Source organism: Halichoerus grypus, chromosome 8, assembly GCF_964656455.1.
Source record: "Halichoerus grypus chromosome 8, mHalGry1.hap1.1, whole genome shotgun sequence".
Lineage (NCBI taxonomy): Eukaryota > Metazoa > Chordata > Mammalia > Carnivora > Phocidae > Halichoerus > Halichoerus grypus.
Window position 1 is genome coordinate 147,114,130 of NC_135719.1, and position 15,481 is coordinate 147,129,610.

The window sequence follows — 15,481 nt, forward strand, 5'->3', positions numbered from 1 at the left end:
TGAAAGGGAAGTCTGTCTCTGGATCGGGTCTGTGGATGTGTGGGTACACTTTGGGTTATCAGGGAAATGAAGGACATGAAGCTTGGGTTCTCTGATGTAACTGAGAGAGGGCCAGAGAGCACTGCTGGTAAGAGCTGCGTGTGTGGCAAGCCCCAAGGAGCACGCCCACCAGCCCCACTCATTCCTCACCACAGTCCTTGGGATGGGGCTCTTCTTATCCCCACTTCATGGAGGAGGAGACTGAGGCCCAGCGAGGCCAAGCTGCTTGGCCAAGTCACATGACCTGCAAGCAGAAGCATCACATGGGAGGCACTTGGCTCCGATGCCCATGTTCTGGCTGCCGGTGCTCTCCCTGCTTCTCATGTTCGATCCTCTAAGCCACCTCAAATGGTGGCTGGGAGCATCCCCTGCTTCCTGTAGTGACAGTGAAGGTAGGAGCCTAGCCCTACTAAGTGTGTGTGCGTGCCAGGCCCAGAGCCAGCCCTGTCAGGCTCCATGCTAACCAGCCTTTCCCTGGGGTTCCTGGGAGAGCTGGTGAAGGGCTCTCTCATGTGTGGGGTGGCCCTGGCTCTTAGAATGTGCAGTTTATACTTGAGGGTTTAAGAATGTATTTCAGAAGTCATTGAATGTACATGGGGCTTTCTGCCACGGGCCTCATCACCATTGAAAGCCAGGGTGGGAATGAGGGACCATACCTTCTCCCTAGAAAAAAGAACAGCTGGCCCTTTGGGCAGATACTGGCTCTTTACCCCACTGTAAGCACAGGTGTGGCAAGGCTGTTTTGGATCTTACTCTTAAAGCGGGACCCTGAAGATAGCCTGACCTGGTGCAGTGTCCACTCCAGGGCTCACAAAGCCCCGTCTCAGAGGACAGATGTCAGAGATGCAGGCAAGACTGGGCTACAAGACAGTGAACAGAGCAGGATGTTTGGTGGTGAGCAGCTGCAAAGTGGATGGGAAGGGCTGGGTGGCTGAGTGGCAGAACTTGGGCATGCTGTTTTCTTGGGGGTTCCCTTAACCCCAGGAAAGGTTTTGGGAAAAACTCCCCCTCACCTCGCCAGCCCCAAGCCTTTACACTTCAACAAGGAAAAGTCTAACAGTATTGTTTGGTTGGTAAAATAACAGGCATCTAGTTCCACTATGAGACCCTCTCCTCCTGTAGAGGGGCCAGGCTGAGCCCCGGAGGTCAGGCCCCCATGTTTGACATCTGGCACTGTGTTTGCCTTGTAGGTGTGGAACGCCGTGGACTCGGGCCGCTGCTTGCAGACCTACTCCCTGCACAGTGAGGCGGTGCGGGCTGCCCGCTGGTCTCCCTGTGGCCGGCGCATCCTCAGCGGTGGCTTCGACTTCGCTCTACACCTAACAGACCTTGAAACAGGTGTGTTTCACGGCATTGTTACCCCGAGGCACCCCTTCCTCACCCGGAAGCTTCTCTGGACGGTCAGCAGCCACAAGCTGCACGCGGTTTCAGGGCAGTAGGAGAGAGCCCGCAGGAGAGGCTCACACTTGGTGAGCAGGTTTCCAGGGCGTTTGCCCAGAACCAGGACTCTCCACAGGGGGTTTGAGAGACAGAGGACAGAGCCGCAAGGTTGTCTCAGCCCCAAGCTGTGGGGCTGGATAAAGAGGTGGCTTTTTAATCAACTTCTGACATGTAATTTGTACCAAAATAGATTTAGCTTTATCACGGTGTCCTTTGGTTGAAATCAGTTTAGAATTCCTGTCAATTCATTATCGTTGAAAGGCTGTAAGGAATGATTCCAGCTCATAGGGAAAGTCTGCAAACGAGTTCTGCTTTAGTGCCTACACTGAAAAGGCATTTGGGTAAGATGGATTTGTGCTGGGTAAATCCTAAGGGGGCTCTTGACAAGCAGGGCGAGAAGGAGAGAGAAGGCAGCGGAAGGAACTTGACACTCCCGGGGGCTCCTGTGCAACAGGCACTCTCAGCCCCCGATCCAGCCACAGCCCCCCGAGTGGGGTCCTGTCTGTGCTCCTCAGGTGAGGCCAGAGCTGGCTTGAAACCTCTGCCCCTGACTCAGGCTGGCTGGTCTCAGCACCCATGTTGCCTTTGCCTCCCTGGGCTTCTTCTGGTCACTTTTCTGCTGGACAGAGTTCCCACCCTTCCCTGGGGTGTCCCCTTCAGTCTTCAGAGAGGCCTCTCCCGCTCAGCAGTCTCCCAGGGCCTGGCAAGCAGGAGATGACAGTTCTGGGCCCAACCACACAGCTCCTCCCCCGCAGCATGGAGGGGGTGCAGGGAAGGAGCACAGTGGATGGATTGGGGTAACTGTGGGGGTTGTTTCCCGACCCGAGCACCCTCATCCCCTCTGGCCTGCTGAGGGGCGGTCCTGAGCTCCTCTGACTGAGCCCCACGCGCCCTCAGTGGGGCTGATGAGAAGACCGACGGCTGTGTCAGTGACCAGCACTGTGCCGCGGGCTTTATACAGAACGTGCCGTCCTCACCCCAGCCTGCTGCCCGTGCTGCTTTCCCCCGTTTTATAGGTGAGAAGCCTGAGGCTCACTGCAGCGAGCAGCTTGCTCAGAGCCTCCCAGTGGCGCGTGGCAAGTGGGGATTTAGAGCCATGCCTGCAAGTGCAAATCCTGTGCTCTTTCTACATCTGTGTGGTGTTTTTCTTCTCAACAAAGTGTTTCCCCAACCATTTGTGATCTTACCGTGAGCCCCGCAGGGCCGATGAGGGGGCCGTGGCTCAGGGGTTTGGTGCCACTTAGTTGGTGGTGACTGCAGCAGGTAATGTTCTCCTACAGCCTTACAAACGGGGTCTCACTTAGGCCCCACTCACCCCTCAGGGCCGGCACCACCAGACTCCTCTTTTCACGCACAGGTCTGCTCGGCTCACCGTGTTTCTATGTGCCCAGTAAGCCATGCTCAGCATTGGAGACACAGAGGTGAACAAGACCCAAAATCCACCCCAGAAGCTCTCGTTTGCTGGGGGAGACAGAAGTGCAGAGAGAATCCCAGATTACAGTGAGGGAGTGAGATACAGGAAGTGCAAGAACGTCTAGCCTAGAAGATCAAAAAAGACTTCTGGGAGAAAGCGGAACCTACCCTGAGGCAGGAATGAGGGGGACAGAGGATCCAGGTGAAGGGGCACGGTTGAGGGGGAGAGAAATGGGTTCTCAGTAGACAGGACAGTGAGGACAGAGTTGGTACAGGAACATGAACTGCGTGGTGTGTGTGGAAATGTGGGGTGCGGGGATCTGGGGCAGCGAGTCTGGAGGTGCAGGAACGGGAGCTGGAGCTTCATGCAGTTCCTGGCCTATGAGGTATGCATTCTCCAGGCACTGTTCCCCATTCCAGGGTCACTGAGCACCCCTGGGTACCTGCACTGCCCACCCACGGAGCGAAGGAGTGATGCATACTGGGGGGGGGTGGGATGTTGGATTAATTAAGTACAAGTTCATTTGATAACATTAATGGATTCCTAGTGGCCCTTTGTCCTAATGGATCTTCTCAATCAACAGATGTTAAAGAGACAGTGCCATTGTGTGTGGGGGTGTGTGTGTGGGGGGTGGTTCCGAAATTTTTAGATGTTGAAAGTCTTCCTGCCTGACAAGTTAGGGACTGCCACAGCAGATGGCGGTAGGGGGCCATTGTTGAGTTTGGAGCAGGAGAGAATCACGGCTTGATTTGTACTCTGGGCAGTTCTCCCTAGTGTCTGCAGCTGGTTGGGAATGACCCGAGGCAGGGTGGAGAGCAGGAGGAGGGGAGAAGGCATGCCTTGCCCAGTTGGTGGCAGAACTTCAGGGAGAGAAGCTTGTCTGGCCCCAGGCCCAGCGCGCTCCTCCAGCTGTGGTGTGGTGGGTGGTATAGGGAAGGCGCAGCCCCGTCCTCAGGGCTTTGCCTGAGATGGAGGACTTTTCCAGTCCACCCACCTCCCGGGAATAGCACTCCTCACCTGGTTCATCTGTTGAGAGCTCAGTTCCAGTCGTTCAGTAGGTACTTACTGAGTACCTACTATGTACAAGATCTGGTGGGGTGAGCTTGTTGGTGAGCTTGTTGGATATTCTTTGTCCCTTGGGGACAAGGGTCTCAGGGTTTGGACCTTACCCTTGGAGAAGCCCCTCAGCCCCTAGATGGGACCTCTCTTGCCAAGGGGGTTGCTGGTTTCTGTGTCTGTCTCCCTGACTAGTGTGGGCACTCCTTGAGAATGGGACCTGTCCTGGGAGTTTTGGTGTCTCCATCATCTGGCCAGGGCTGGCTCGGAGCAGCTGCTCAGTGTGTGAGTGGAGGCTGGCCCTTGCTGGGCAGTGAAACCCATCAGTGGCTGCCACGGTAGGCGAGTAGGCTCCCCCCAGGTCTCCCACCTCAGCTCTGCATCCCCACCCCAGGTTGTACTAGGTGCTTTCTTTAGCAGAGGTTGGTGGGCTTGGGCAGCCCCTATGGCTCTCGGCCTGGTTTGACTTATCTCATCCTTTCTCATCACTGAGTCTGATTTTCCTTTTTACTTGATCTGCCTCTTTCCGCCCTTGGCGATTTGGCTTTTTCATTTCAATCTAATTAGAACTCCCTGCCAGGAGAAGGCAATGCAGGGCGTTCTCACCGCAGTGCTTTGGGAATTAGTCACTCGGTGCCCATTGTCGTTAATGGGAATTTGGCGCCAAGGCCATTTATCCTGGTGTCTTCAATCAATACAGTTAAAAATCTGTGGATTCTAAAATGTCAATACCCGGCCTGAAATATGGAGGGCCAGCAACATTTTATCTCGTTAATTTATAGTTCTGACGGGCTGTTGGCTTATAAGACAACCATGAATCAACACCTAAATAAAATCCGCTCACAGATTCATTATTTTTGGTGCTCCCGCTTCAGTCTGTAATCTTCCTAACAAAACGTCTTTAGTGCATAAGGCTGAGGTGGCCTCAGGGAACCCTGGCCGACTCCACCAGGGCCCGAATGTCACCTGGCTTATGAGTCAGCTGTCCTGCACGCCAAATCGGCCAGTCTCCTCAGCATCCCCCCGAAGACCTTGTTCAGTTCAGTTCTGCTGGCACTGGTCTCTTGCAGCTTCCAGCCCCTCGGGCAGTTGCCCCCAGCCTGGCTGTTAAGGCCTCAGAGGTACGCAGGGCCTCGTACTTTGCATTTGTTGGCTGCAAAGGAGATTTTCCTCTCCCTGGAGCCCCATGGCCCTGGCTGGAGAGGGCACCCTGTCCTCCTTCCTTTGGCCTGGTCAGCTCTCTTGATGTGAATCCAGACATCTGTGCAATACCACCTGGTCCCAGGTGCCTGATGCTGGAGGCAGCGCAGTGGGATAGAAGGAGCACAGACGGGGTGCAGGTGTGTTCTTCCACTTACCTGAGCTGGGTATCCTCGGGGAAAGTTCCTTCACCTCCGTTTCCGCATCTGTGGAAGGGGGTAACAGGACCTGTCTGGTGGTGGGGTGGTTGAGGGGAATAGCTGAGATAATGTTTGTGGGTGCTTTACAGAATGCCTGGCCCAAGGTAGGCACTCAGCAAAAGATGTCCCTTCCCTTCCTCCATCACTGCCCCATGAGACCCGTCAGATGGTGGGAAAGAATGACCTTGTTCCTGCTGAGTGTCCAGAGAACCCCAGTTGCTGGGCCATTTCCTCATACAGGGTGGCTTTGGTGGCTCGGCTTCAAAAGCCCTTAGTCTGATGATCCCCCAGCCGGCTTACTAGTGTGGCCCTTGGTCCCCTGTGTGGGTCTGAGGGGCAGGCTGGGAAGAAAACAGGCCTTCCTGGGTTCTCCCAGCTTCTCCTCCATGTTTTGCTTCTCCATGACAAAATAGTACTGGTGGTAGGCTAGCCGCTTCCTCCTGGCGATGGGATGGCAGCTGCCCTTTATTTTGGGTGGGCATGCAGACCTCCCACAGCCCAGCCTGACCCTCTCTCCAGAGCTCCAGGCACCCAGTGCTGGAGAAGGTCCATGGCCTTCTTTACTCAGATACCCACTGCCCGCAGCCTTGCCATCCCCAGCCCCTGGTTATCTCCTCCTGCTCTGGGGGTCCCTGTGTCTTTCATTGGGGGGTTATGGGGCATGAAAATGAGCAGCCAGCTGGGACTGGACCCATACATGACCCTTTCTCTTGTTTTCCCAAGAAGTGTGTTCTGGTCATCGTGACTGGGGCCCCCATCACAGAAGCACTCTAGGAAAGGGGAATATCCCATTGGCTGAGTGTGCACCGTGGGCCAGGCCCTGGGTGATGTAGCCCCGGTTCCTAGCACTCTGGCCTGTATCCAGCTGAGATGAGTAAAGAGATGTTAGTCCCCTTGCTTATTATGTATTTAGTCCTTACTCTAACCTGTGAAGACAGTGTTTTTATCCCCATTTAATTGACCTAGACACTGAGGCCGGGAACATTCAGGGACTTGCTCGAGGCCTCACAGCCAGCAGTAACAGAGCTGGGATCCACCTCTGGCCTGTGTGACTGGCAGAGGCTGCCACGTCTGTTTCCCTGCCATGGACGAAGTGTTTGCTTAAGGGAGCCTGCTTGGCTCTCCCCTGGGCAGCTGGCTCGCCACCTGTGGAGGATAACTTAGGGTCTCCAGGAGGAAGGCGACTGAGATGGATCTTGCCTGGGCCTTCTGAAGGAGGCCTCTCTGGCTGTTGACAGCCACCACTGCAGCGGGAGAAATGTTAGCCCTGACAGTTTGCGTACCCTTGGCCTGGGAAGGGTGGGAAGCATCCAAATTCGAACTCTGCTGAAGAGGACCAGGAGCTCATGGCTTTAGAGAAGAGGCTGCAGATGGGGCTCCTTTTGGGCTAAGTGGTGCCACCCACCAGGTCTTGGAGGAGGTGCCTGCAGAGAGGCCTGGGCGTCTCCATTCTTCGGCTTTTGAGCACCATGACTGAGTGTCCCCCCAGTACAGCTCAGGGGGACTCAGGCATCCTTCAGGTGCCTGTGGAGGCCAGGAGGGCAGACACCCAGCTACGTCATGAGCCCCCAGCCAGCGGGCACACGTGCAGCTCCTGGTGGTCCTGGCACGTTCTGTGTCGTCAGGCCTTTGGGCTCAGGGGTTTTGCCACTGGATCTAGATACGGAGTCTCTGAGGGGCTCCGGAGCCCAGTGAGGTCTGAGCTCACATTGGTCCTGGTGCTGCCCTTCCAGTGCCTTCTTGCCCAGAGCAGCTGCCCACCCTCCCTCCCGCTAATGCAGGTGCCCCCCCCAACCCCCGCTGACTCCTCTGCTTTTCCCTTGTCCTCAACCACCCCTCTTTCTTCTAAGCTCATTCCTTCACTGATGCCCCGTTCCTGGCCCACTTTTAAACGAGCTTGTTCTCAGGGCTGTGCCCTCTTCGGCCCTGGGCACCCCGCCCCATTCCCACGCACACCCTTTCCTTTCACTCTGAAGAGTTTTTCTCTCCAGTCTCAGCCTTGTTTCCTCCCCTCTTTCCGTACAGCTTTGGGGTGAGAAGCCGGCCCTAGTTACGGATATTAAATCCCGTTATTCAACATCAGCGAAACACCCTGCCAGCCCGTGTCTCACACTTTGGGAGGTGCCTGCAGGTCCTGCCGCATGTCCATACACACCCGTGCCGTCACCCTCTGGGTGGATAAAAGGCGGGTTTTCCTCGACGGTGCTAGTTCACTGGCTACCATCACGGCCCGGGCGGCGCGTCGGCTCTGTGCATGCTCAGTGGCAGCTGTGCGGCCGTGTGGCTGTCCCTGCGGGTCAGCAGCCTCTGGGGACTGACCGGAACCCGACCAGAGCCTGAACACAGGAGCCTGCGGGGCCCCAGAAAGCCAACTTGAGGCAAAACTTTTGGACACACCTTGTTTGCAAGTTCAGAACTCTTTTTTTTTTTTTTTTTTTTTTTAATTTTTAGAAAATTCAGTCTTGTCCAGATAATTGAGAGCAGTGGGCGGCCTTGACGTAAAAGAGAGCTCACCGCCACGGCTGCTGTGTTTTCGCTGCTGCCGCCAGGCAGCCGCCGTCTGCGGGCCTGTCATCGGTCTGGGGCCTGCGGCTGCTGGGCCTCTTTCTGATTCAGGACAGCTTCTTCAGCTACACTTCATTCTGCTGGTTTGCAGATTGGAGAGGCCCGCTGGGCTGACCCAGAGACCCCCACTTGTCCACGGGGGACCTGCAGACACAGGCCCGTCTGCCTCTCACCCGGACCCTTCCCAGGACTCCACCAGGCATGCCGAGACGGCCCCTGTTTCTGATTCATAGAGTTTGTTCTTTTTTTTTTTTTAAAGATTTTATTTATTTATTCGAGAGAGAGAGAGAATGAGAGACAGAGAGCATGAGAGGGGGGAGGATCAGAGGGAGAAGCAGACTCCCTGCCAAGCAGGGAGCCCGATGCGGGACTCGATCCCGGGGACTCCAGGATCATGACCTGAGCTGAAGGCAGTCGCTTAACCAACTGAGCCACCCAGGCGCCCTCTGATTCATAGAGTTTGATTTGAAAGTTAGTAAGCTCCTTTTCTCGTTAACTTTGAGTCAGAATGGTTAGATTTACAGCTGGCCAAGTACTTCCCAGAGGATGAGTGTAACGATATTGATTTTAGCGAAATGAGTCATATGTCGCCTGCCTGGGAACACAAGCTCAATCACCACGAGCCGACAGCATCAGCTTTCCCTTGTCAACATCTCCCCTACATGTTCGTGAGTCCGTGGATGTGAACAAAGAGCTAAGGAGAAGGAAAGGTCACGGATAGCTTGCAGGCAGGCAAGGAAGGGTGCAGAGAGCAGGACTCTGGGGTTAGACAGGTCTTGCCTCTCTCCCAGCATGGCTGACTTGTGTGGCCCTGGACGAGGCCTCACCTCCCTGAGCTTGCTTGCTTGCTTTCTTTTTTTTTTTTCTCCCTAAGCTTCCATTTCTCCTGCTGTGAAATGGGCTAATTACACCTGCCACAGAGGGTTGTGGCATGACACGTGCAAGCCGCACGCAAGCCTGGAGGTAACAGGGGCCATCTCCCTGCAGAGGAGGGCATGAACTTCCCCTCTCTTTCCTGGGGTCCCATACTTGGCTTTCATCTGACCTGGATCAAATGTCTGTTGTGTGCTAGGAACTAGGCTGGGGGCCAGACATGCTGAGTGGAAGAGGAGGACCCTTTGGGGACCCAGAGCCTTGCGTACGATAGTGTTCCCCAAGGTAGGTGTTAGGGTGGACAGGCAGTGTTGCCCCAGCCACGTGGGTGGTCACCTGGGTCTCCAGCTGAGAAATGAAGGGGGCAACTCTGAGGAATTCCCTGGCTAGTGTTACCAGCTGCCTTATCTTAGCATCATTGGTGATGGTAGCATGGGTAGTTATAATAGTGTCAAGAGAACAAATTAAGTTTCTGCAATCTGTTTTAAACATATTTTTGCTCTAATGACGATTTACAGTTTATTTGTATCATTATTGATTCAAGGAGGAAAAGAAGTGATTTTTCCTAACTCCAAGAGGATCTGAACAGTTCTTGTACTTGTTGAGTTCATTATAACCAGATCAATAAAGCCAGTGTTAGTGGATTAAATATTTAAAAACTCAATTTCCTATAAGCAGCATACAGTGAATAAATAGAACTTTCTATAACAAACATGTAAACAAGCAAAGATAGTCTCAGGGTTAAAGGTTACGTAGCAACTAACCATTGTCCTTAAAGTAGCATCGCCAGAGGACGTGATAAACAAGGTACTTGATGTATGAGAAGGTAGAGTGGGAACAAATCTGACGAGAAAGGACCTTCACCTTCAGCGTGGCTAGTGTTCACGTTGGAGATAGTCTCCGATAAATATTTCCAGCCTTTGTCCATGTCTCTTCAACAAAATGTAAAGGCTAGCCCAGGGCATTGTGTTCTCATAGCCTCAAGATAGAAACTCCAGATCATTCCTCTCTCAAGGTTCCTGCTGTTAAAAACTTACAGCCTTTGGTTTTAGCTTTTTTCTTTTCTTTCTTTTTTTTTTTTTAAATTTTATTTATTCATTTGAGAGAGAGAGAGAGAGCACAAACAGGGGGAGAGGCAGAGGGAGAGGGAGAAGCAGGCTCCCCGCTGAGCTGGGAGCCGGATGTGGGGCTCGATCCCAGGACTTGAGATCATGACCTGAGCCGAAGGCAGATGCTTAACCATCTGAGCCACCCAGGAGCCCCCTGGTTTTAGCTTTTAATTTAAGCAAGGATGAATTCAGTAATTTGGGGTTTAATTTTTTTCAAATAGTCAAAGGCTCCCTTTTGTTGTTTGCTCTTTGCCAAGTCCTCCAGAACACTTTATGTTATATGTAGTATGTATGTTGTGTGTTGCCCTCCGGACAGCCTTGTGTGGCCCTGGACACACCACAGTGAGGGACCTGCCCAAGGGACCTTTCCAAGGTCCCTCCTCTGGAAGTGACGGGGCTGGGATGGCACCTGGGTCTGTGTGGCTTTCAGCCCCTCTGAGACTGCACCACCTCCTGTTCCGAGCACAGTGCTGGACAATGGTGGCTGGGGTCCTGATTTCTGAGCCACAGTATTGTGCTCGACCTCCTTCCCTTCGTGTTTCCCATTATGTATCTGGAAGCTTATTAGAAATTATAAAATCTTTTAGTTTCGGACCCTTTTAACAAACAAATACAGCAAAGACTTAGTTCTTATAAACAAAACTAGGAGGAAAGACATAAAGCTTGTCTTCTAAGAAGAACATTTTAGTACTTAAGAGACATAGATTCTCTTCTCAATCTCTTTAGGAGGTTGAAGAATAACACGCAGAAATACATGGGTTTTTTTTAGCAGAAAAAGCTCAGTCCTCATCTTTTAGCAACTCAGCTTTCGCTTTCCTCCCATCTTTTCCCCATTGTTGGCAAGACTGTATCACTGCACTTTTTGAAAAAATATGGCTAATTCACTGCCGTTTCTGAAATAAGCATATGGTTATATGCCATGGTCCAAGAAACAAGGAACATTTTTCTCTAGGCAGATCGTTTGTTCTTCCTTTTGGGCTTAAGGACTGGCAGTGAATCTGAACGAGCAAGAGGTCAGCAGTGGGCACAGTTGCCTCTGTCAGGAGGACAGATTTCGGGCCTGCTGGGGCCTTCTCGGTGGTGTGGGGGCCACAGTGGCATCTATGTGCCCCTTTTCCATCTGGGGGACATAATGGTCGTGCCTTTCCTCATCCCCTGGATGGATCCCCTAGCTGCTTGGCTGGAGCAAGCATCCTGGGCCTGAGCTGCAGTCTGATGCCCATCCTGAGGTCCCCACAAGTGCTGCTCCGTGTCCTGGCCCGGATGTATGGAGACCACGGTGGGCATCCCTCTGCCCCATCCTCCCTAGGAGGGGGCATCTGTTAACTGGGCACATCATGGGTGGTTTCTGACCACCAACTGTAGCCTGAACGAGTTTCAGGATAGAAGAGGAAGCTCAAGGAATACCAGGTTTCCAGTTAAGTTAATTCCTGAGGAGGGGAGTTTTTGTTTGTTAGAGAGTTGCTTGTCTATTGACCTAATGAGAGAGACACATAGGCCCCAGACTAAGTCTGTTCATTTTTCCGATGCCTTTTCGGAAGAATTCTTTATTTATTAAAAAAAAGCATTATGACAACAATATTAGTATAATTTAAGAAGTTATCTCACTACCCGTAGAACAATTCACTTCAAGTTGGTGAATCTTTTCCCAGTCTCTATCCATACCAATCTCTACTTAATTCTTCTATAATTCAAGAATAGGCATCAGGTACTGTCCGTCTTGCCAAAGAGCACTGTTTGTGATTCCAGTTTTAAACAGCTTTTCAACATTCCACCAGGCAGACACCCATATTTGCCTTAACTGCTCTCCTTGGGTTGGACAGTGTTGTTTATAGTCCCTTCACCATTACGGATGATAGGACCTGAGGTGGCCAGCTCTTGACACCATTGCAGTGACATAGGATGACCATGAAAATCTTTGTGCACTGCGTGTTTCAGCAACAGGGGCTTGTTGAGCTTAAAGAAGTGTAGAATCTTCATTTACAAAACCTCAAGTGTTTCCCAAATTTTCTCTGATGATAAGTAACTGCACATTGTGGGACCCTAGAAGATGTTAGAAAAAAAATCACAATCATCCATCATGGGAAAGGTGACACTTTAATAAAGAACAAGAGAGTAACTGCTTTCCAAGAAGTTTGTACTATGGGAAGAACGTTTTGAAAACAGATGTTTTTGTTTCCATCATTCTGTAACTTTTGTTGCCAAAATGTACGTGAATGTGTCACCTATTAAAAACGCTAATATCTGCACTCTTAACTTGGGAGCAGTTTTTCTAGTCTGCTTTAAAATCCTTTAAATGAAAATTTTGGTGGATTTTGAATTTGGTTGTTAAAAATGTGAGAATGCAGTAATACCCTCTGATTAGTCGCAGGAACCATTCTTTGACCTGAGGGGAAACGGAGCTTTCCTAGTAAAATGTTCACACACTCCTTTGGATCAGTGGCAGATGGGAGTAGACAACATCTCCCTTGATGCCAGCGGTGAATGTCTTCTGTCCAGGCCTGTGCATCTCTGGGAGAAGTCTTTGCTAGCTCTGACAGGCTTCGATGAGTAAACTGAAGCCGTAACTGGGCTACTTTCAAATCACTGAGTCACAGAAAGTTCCCTACATTTGAAAAAAAAAACGGAAGTGGAGCCAGTTCGGTAGCTCTCACTAAAAATGTTGTTAACTCATTTGATTTAATGATTTCAAAGGGCTTTGTTGATGCATTTAGTAAATGGCATGTTAAAATATACTTGAAAATACTGGTTATTTTGTCCTTGTCTCATCCTTTAGAATGGTTTATTTTTGGTGTTTTAATGCTCATAATTTATTGGCATGGTAGCACACTGTGTACTTATAAACAAACACACATCTCGGAGATACGTGCTTAAGGGCTTTTCCTTGATGGGGCATGCTGTCAGAAGAGTGCAGAGACCACGGATCTAGGCAAATTGGATTTATAAAGGCTCCTGCTGTAACTTGAGAGTACTAGTCGGTGACTTTCATTTCCTTACCTGGTGAGCTGGTAGAGCACTGTGTGGGGGTCCTGAACACAAAGCAGGGCAGCTGGGAGTGCTTTCTGAAATGAATGAGCAAACACGGTTTCTGGGTTCCTAGAAGAGGAAGCGGTGCTTGAGATCTTGGTGTCACATTGGTCTCCTTCTTGGGCACCGGCTTCTTGTGTCCCTAACTGCCCACTGCCTCTCCAGCGGAGGAGTTTCTGTGAGCCAAGGGCAGTCAGGGTGGTCCCTCTTGGGCTGTGGGAGCCCTTGCCGACATCTCTGAGGGATGCCACCTTCCAGTTCCTGGTGGGTGTGGTGCATAGCAGCTACCATGCCTGGGATTTGCGGAATGGCCTGGTTCTGGGGGTGTGTTCAGAGGCAGCACTGAGACTGCCACTCGTGAGAATGGCTTCCAAGGCCAGTCTGGTTTCTGGATGCATTTTCAGTGGTGTTGAATTGAACACATGAGAACTATAGCCAGTGCTCTGGGATATAAGGTGGCACCACATACAGGAAGGGAGGACTGGCTTTGGAACCCCACAGACCTGAGCTCAGGGTCAGAGATCTGTTCCCCACATTCCCTGAGTTCAGCCTATTTATATAGCTTACCTCTAAAAGATCCCAGTGACAAAACAGACATTTTCCACACTATGTGTACATGTACACACACGTTTGCAGGTGCACGAGCGCCTGACTGCAGTTTCATGACAGATAGGTAAAGGGCAAGGACTGTCTTGAATCCTGAGACCCCCAGTTGGCCACACCATCTGTCCGTGCTGGCGCTCAGGCCCCCGTGGTGTCGTGTTCTCATCTGTTGCCCAGAGTATCGTGTCACCCCTACCTGCCACACCCCGTAGCAAGCCATTCATGGGTTGTTGTAAGGTCATGACTGTAAGATGGCTGGTCCTAAAAAGACCAGTTTGGAGCATTCTGCGTTTTTGTTTTTAGACTCCTAGGTAAATAATCTCCGTACTAATCGTGCAGCTTTGGTAATGTTACTTAATCTCCCCAAGCCTTGGCTTTTTCCAGTTGTGGAGCAGGTGTAGGGCATTGTGTGGTTTAGATGAGCTGAATCGCAGTATTTATAGAACACAGGAAAGGTGGCGGCGTGCATGGGTCCGGCCATTAGCTTAGCCCTAGGGGAGTTCAGCTAATCAAGGGTGGGGGGGGGCTGGCTAGCTCGTGAGGCAGAAAGTGCTGCTGCCCCTGTTGTGCTTCCAGGAAGTCTCGTGGCCCCCTCGGGCCCAGATGGGCTGCGTCTGCCTATAGCTCTGCACCAGATGGCATCTGAGTTTTAAGGTATATATTTTGTGATCTGAGTATTTTTTAACTCATTCTTCTCTGTTTGGTGTTGCAGGAACCCAGCTCTTCAGTGGTCAGAGTGACTTCAGGATCACTACCTTGAAATTTCATCCGAAAGACCACAGCCTTTTTGTGTGTGGAGGCTTCCACCCTGAAGTCAAAGCTTGGGATATAAGGACCGGCAAGGTGACGCCCATCTTCCTCCTGCGGCCTCTCCACAGGGGAGCTGCCGTGGTGGTGTGAATGCCTGGGGGTGGGCCAGCATCTAAGTGCAGGACTCTGGAGATGGGGTAATTACCATTCATGTTTCATCCATGGTCAGCGTAATGTGCAGTTGTTTTTTAAAGAACATTCTTGAGTTGTTAGAATATTGAAACATCAGAGGTGTGATTCTATGTAGCCTGTTACTGAACGCATTTACTGAGCATCTACTGTATGCAAATGTTTCCAGATGGTATAGAATGAATTGGCTTTTGGGTTACTCAAGGGAATAATGTGTGGATGCAGATAACTGGTGTGGAGAGGCACTGTATGTGTATGTGTGTGTGCGTGCGTGTACGTGTGTGTGCATTCACATGTGTGCGTTCCTGTGCGTGTGCATGTATGCGTGCATGCATGCATTCATGTGTGTGCGTTCACATGCATGCACATGTGTATGCGTGCATGTGTGTGAGGGAGAAAGAGAGATTTGTGGGGGAGTGAGGGAAAGGCGGCCAACATTCAGGGGGTGAGCACTTTCAGCTTGGTGTGAGGAAGGCTTCTTAGAGACCATGTTCCTTCTGGAGCTAAGAGGCTGGTCATGATCAGTCCCACAGAGAAGTGGTTTCCACCCCAGCCAACGCCCCGTCCCCCTTCGCCAAGGCGCTGCTCTTGTTACCTTCACGCACGTAATAAATGGCAGCTCCACCCGTCTAGGTGTTCAGGCCAGAACCATCAGAATCATCCCTGTCTCTGCTCTTCCTCTCACCCCCACATCCAAACCATGAGCAAATCCTGTGGTAACTCTGGTTGAAGCTGCCATTGACTCTCGCTGGAATAATTGCAGTAGTTTCCAGTGTGGTATCTCTCTTCCCCCGCTCCTTACAGTTTGTTCTCAACACAGCAGCCAGAGTGATCTGTCACAGCGCAAGTCAGATGTACCTCTCCCCTGGTCAGAACCCTCCAGGCTCTGATTTCGCTCCCAGTAAAGGCCAATGTCCCCACAGTGGCCCACAAGGCCCACATGATCTTCCCTCATTGCCTTCTCACTGCCAGCATCCTTGCCTTTCCTAAAACACATCAGCACATTCCTGCCTCAG

At 51.5% G+C, this 15,481-nt stretch overlaps 1 protein-coding gene across 7 annotated transcripts in view; it reads left to right on the forward strand.

The window, feature by feature from the left end:
- WDR25 (WD repeat domain 25) overlaps positions 1–15,481 on the forward strand; it is a 139,745-nt gene that overhangs the window by 84,573 nt on the left and 39,691 nt on the right. For all 7 annotated transcript variants that reach the window (XM_036100035.2, XM_036100033.2, XM_036100030.2 and 4 more), the window contains 2 exons: positions 1,230–1,377; positions 14,239–14,369. In XM_036100035.2, coding sequence (XP_035955928.1) covers positions 1,230–1,377; positions 14,239–14,369 — 279 coding nt within the window. The remainder of the gene's footprint in view (positions 1–1,229; positions 1,378–14,238; positions 14,370–15,481) is intronic.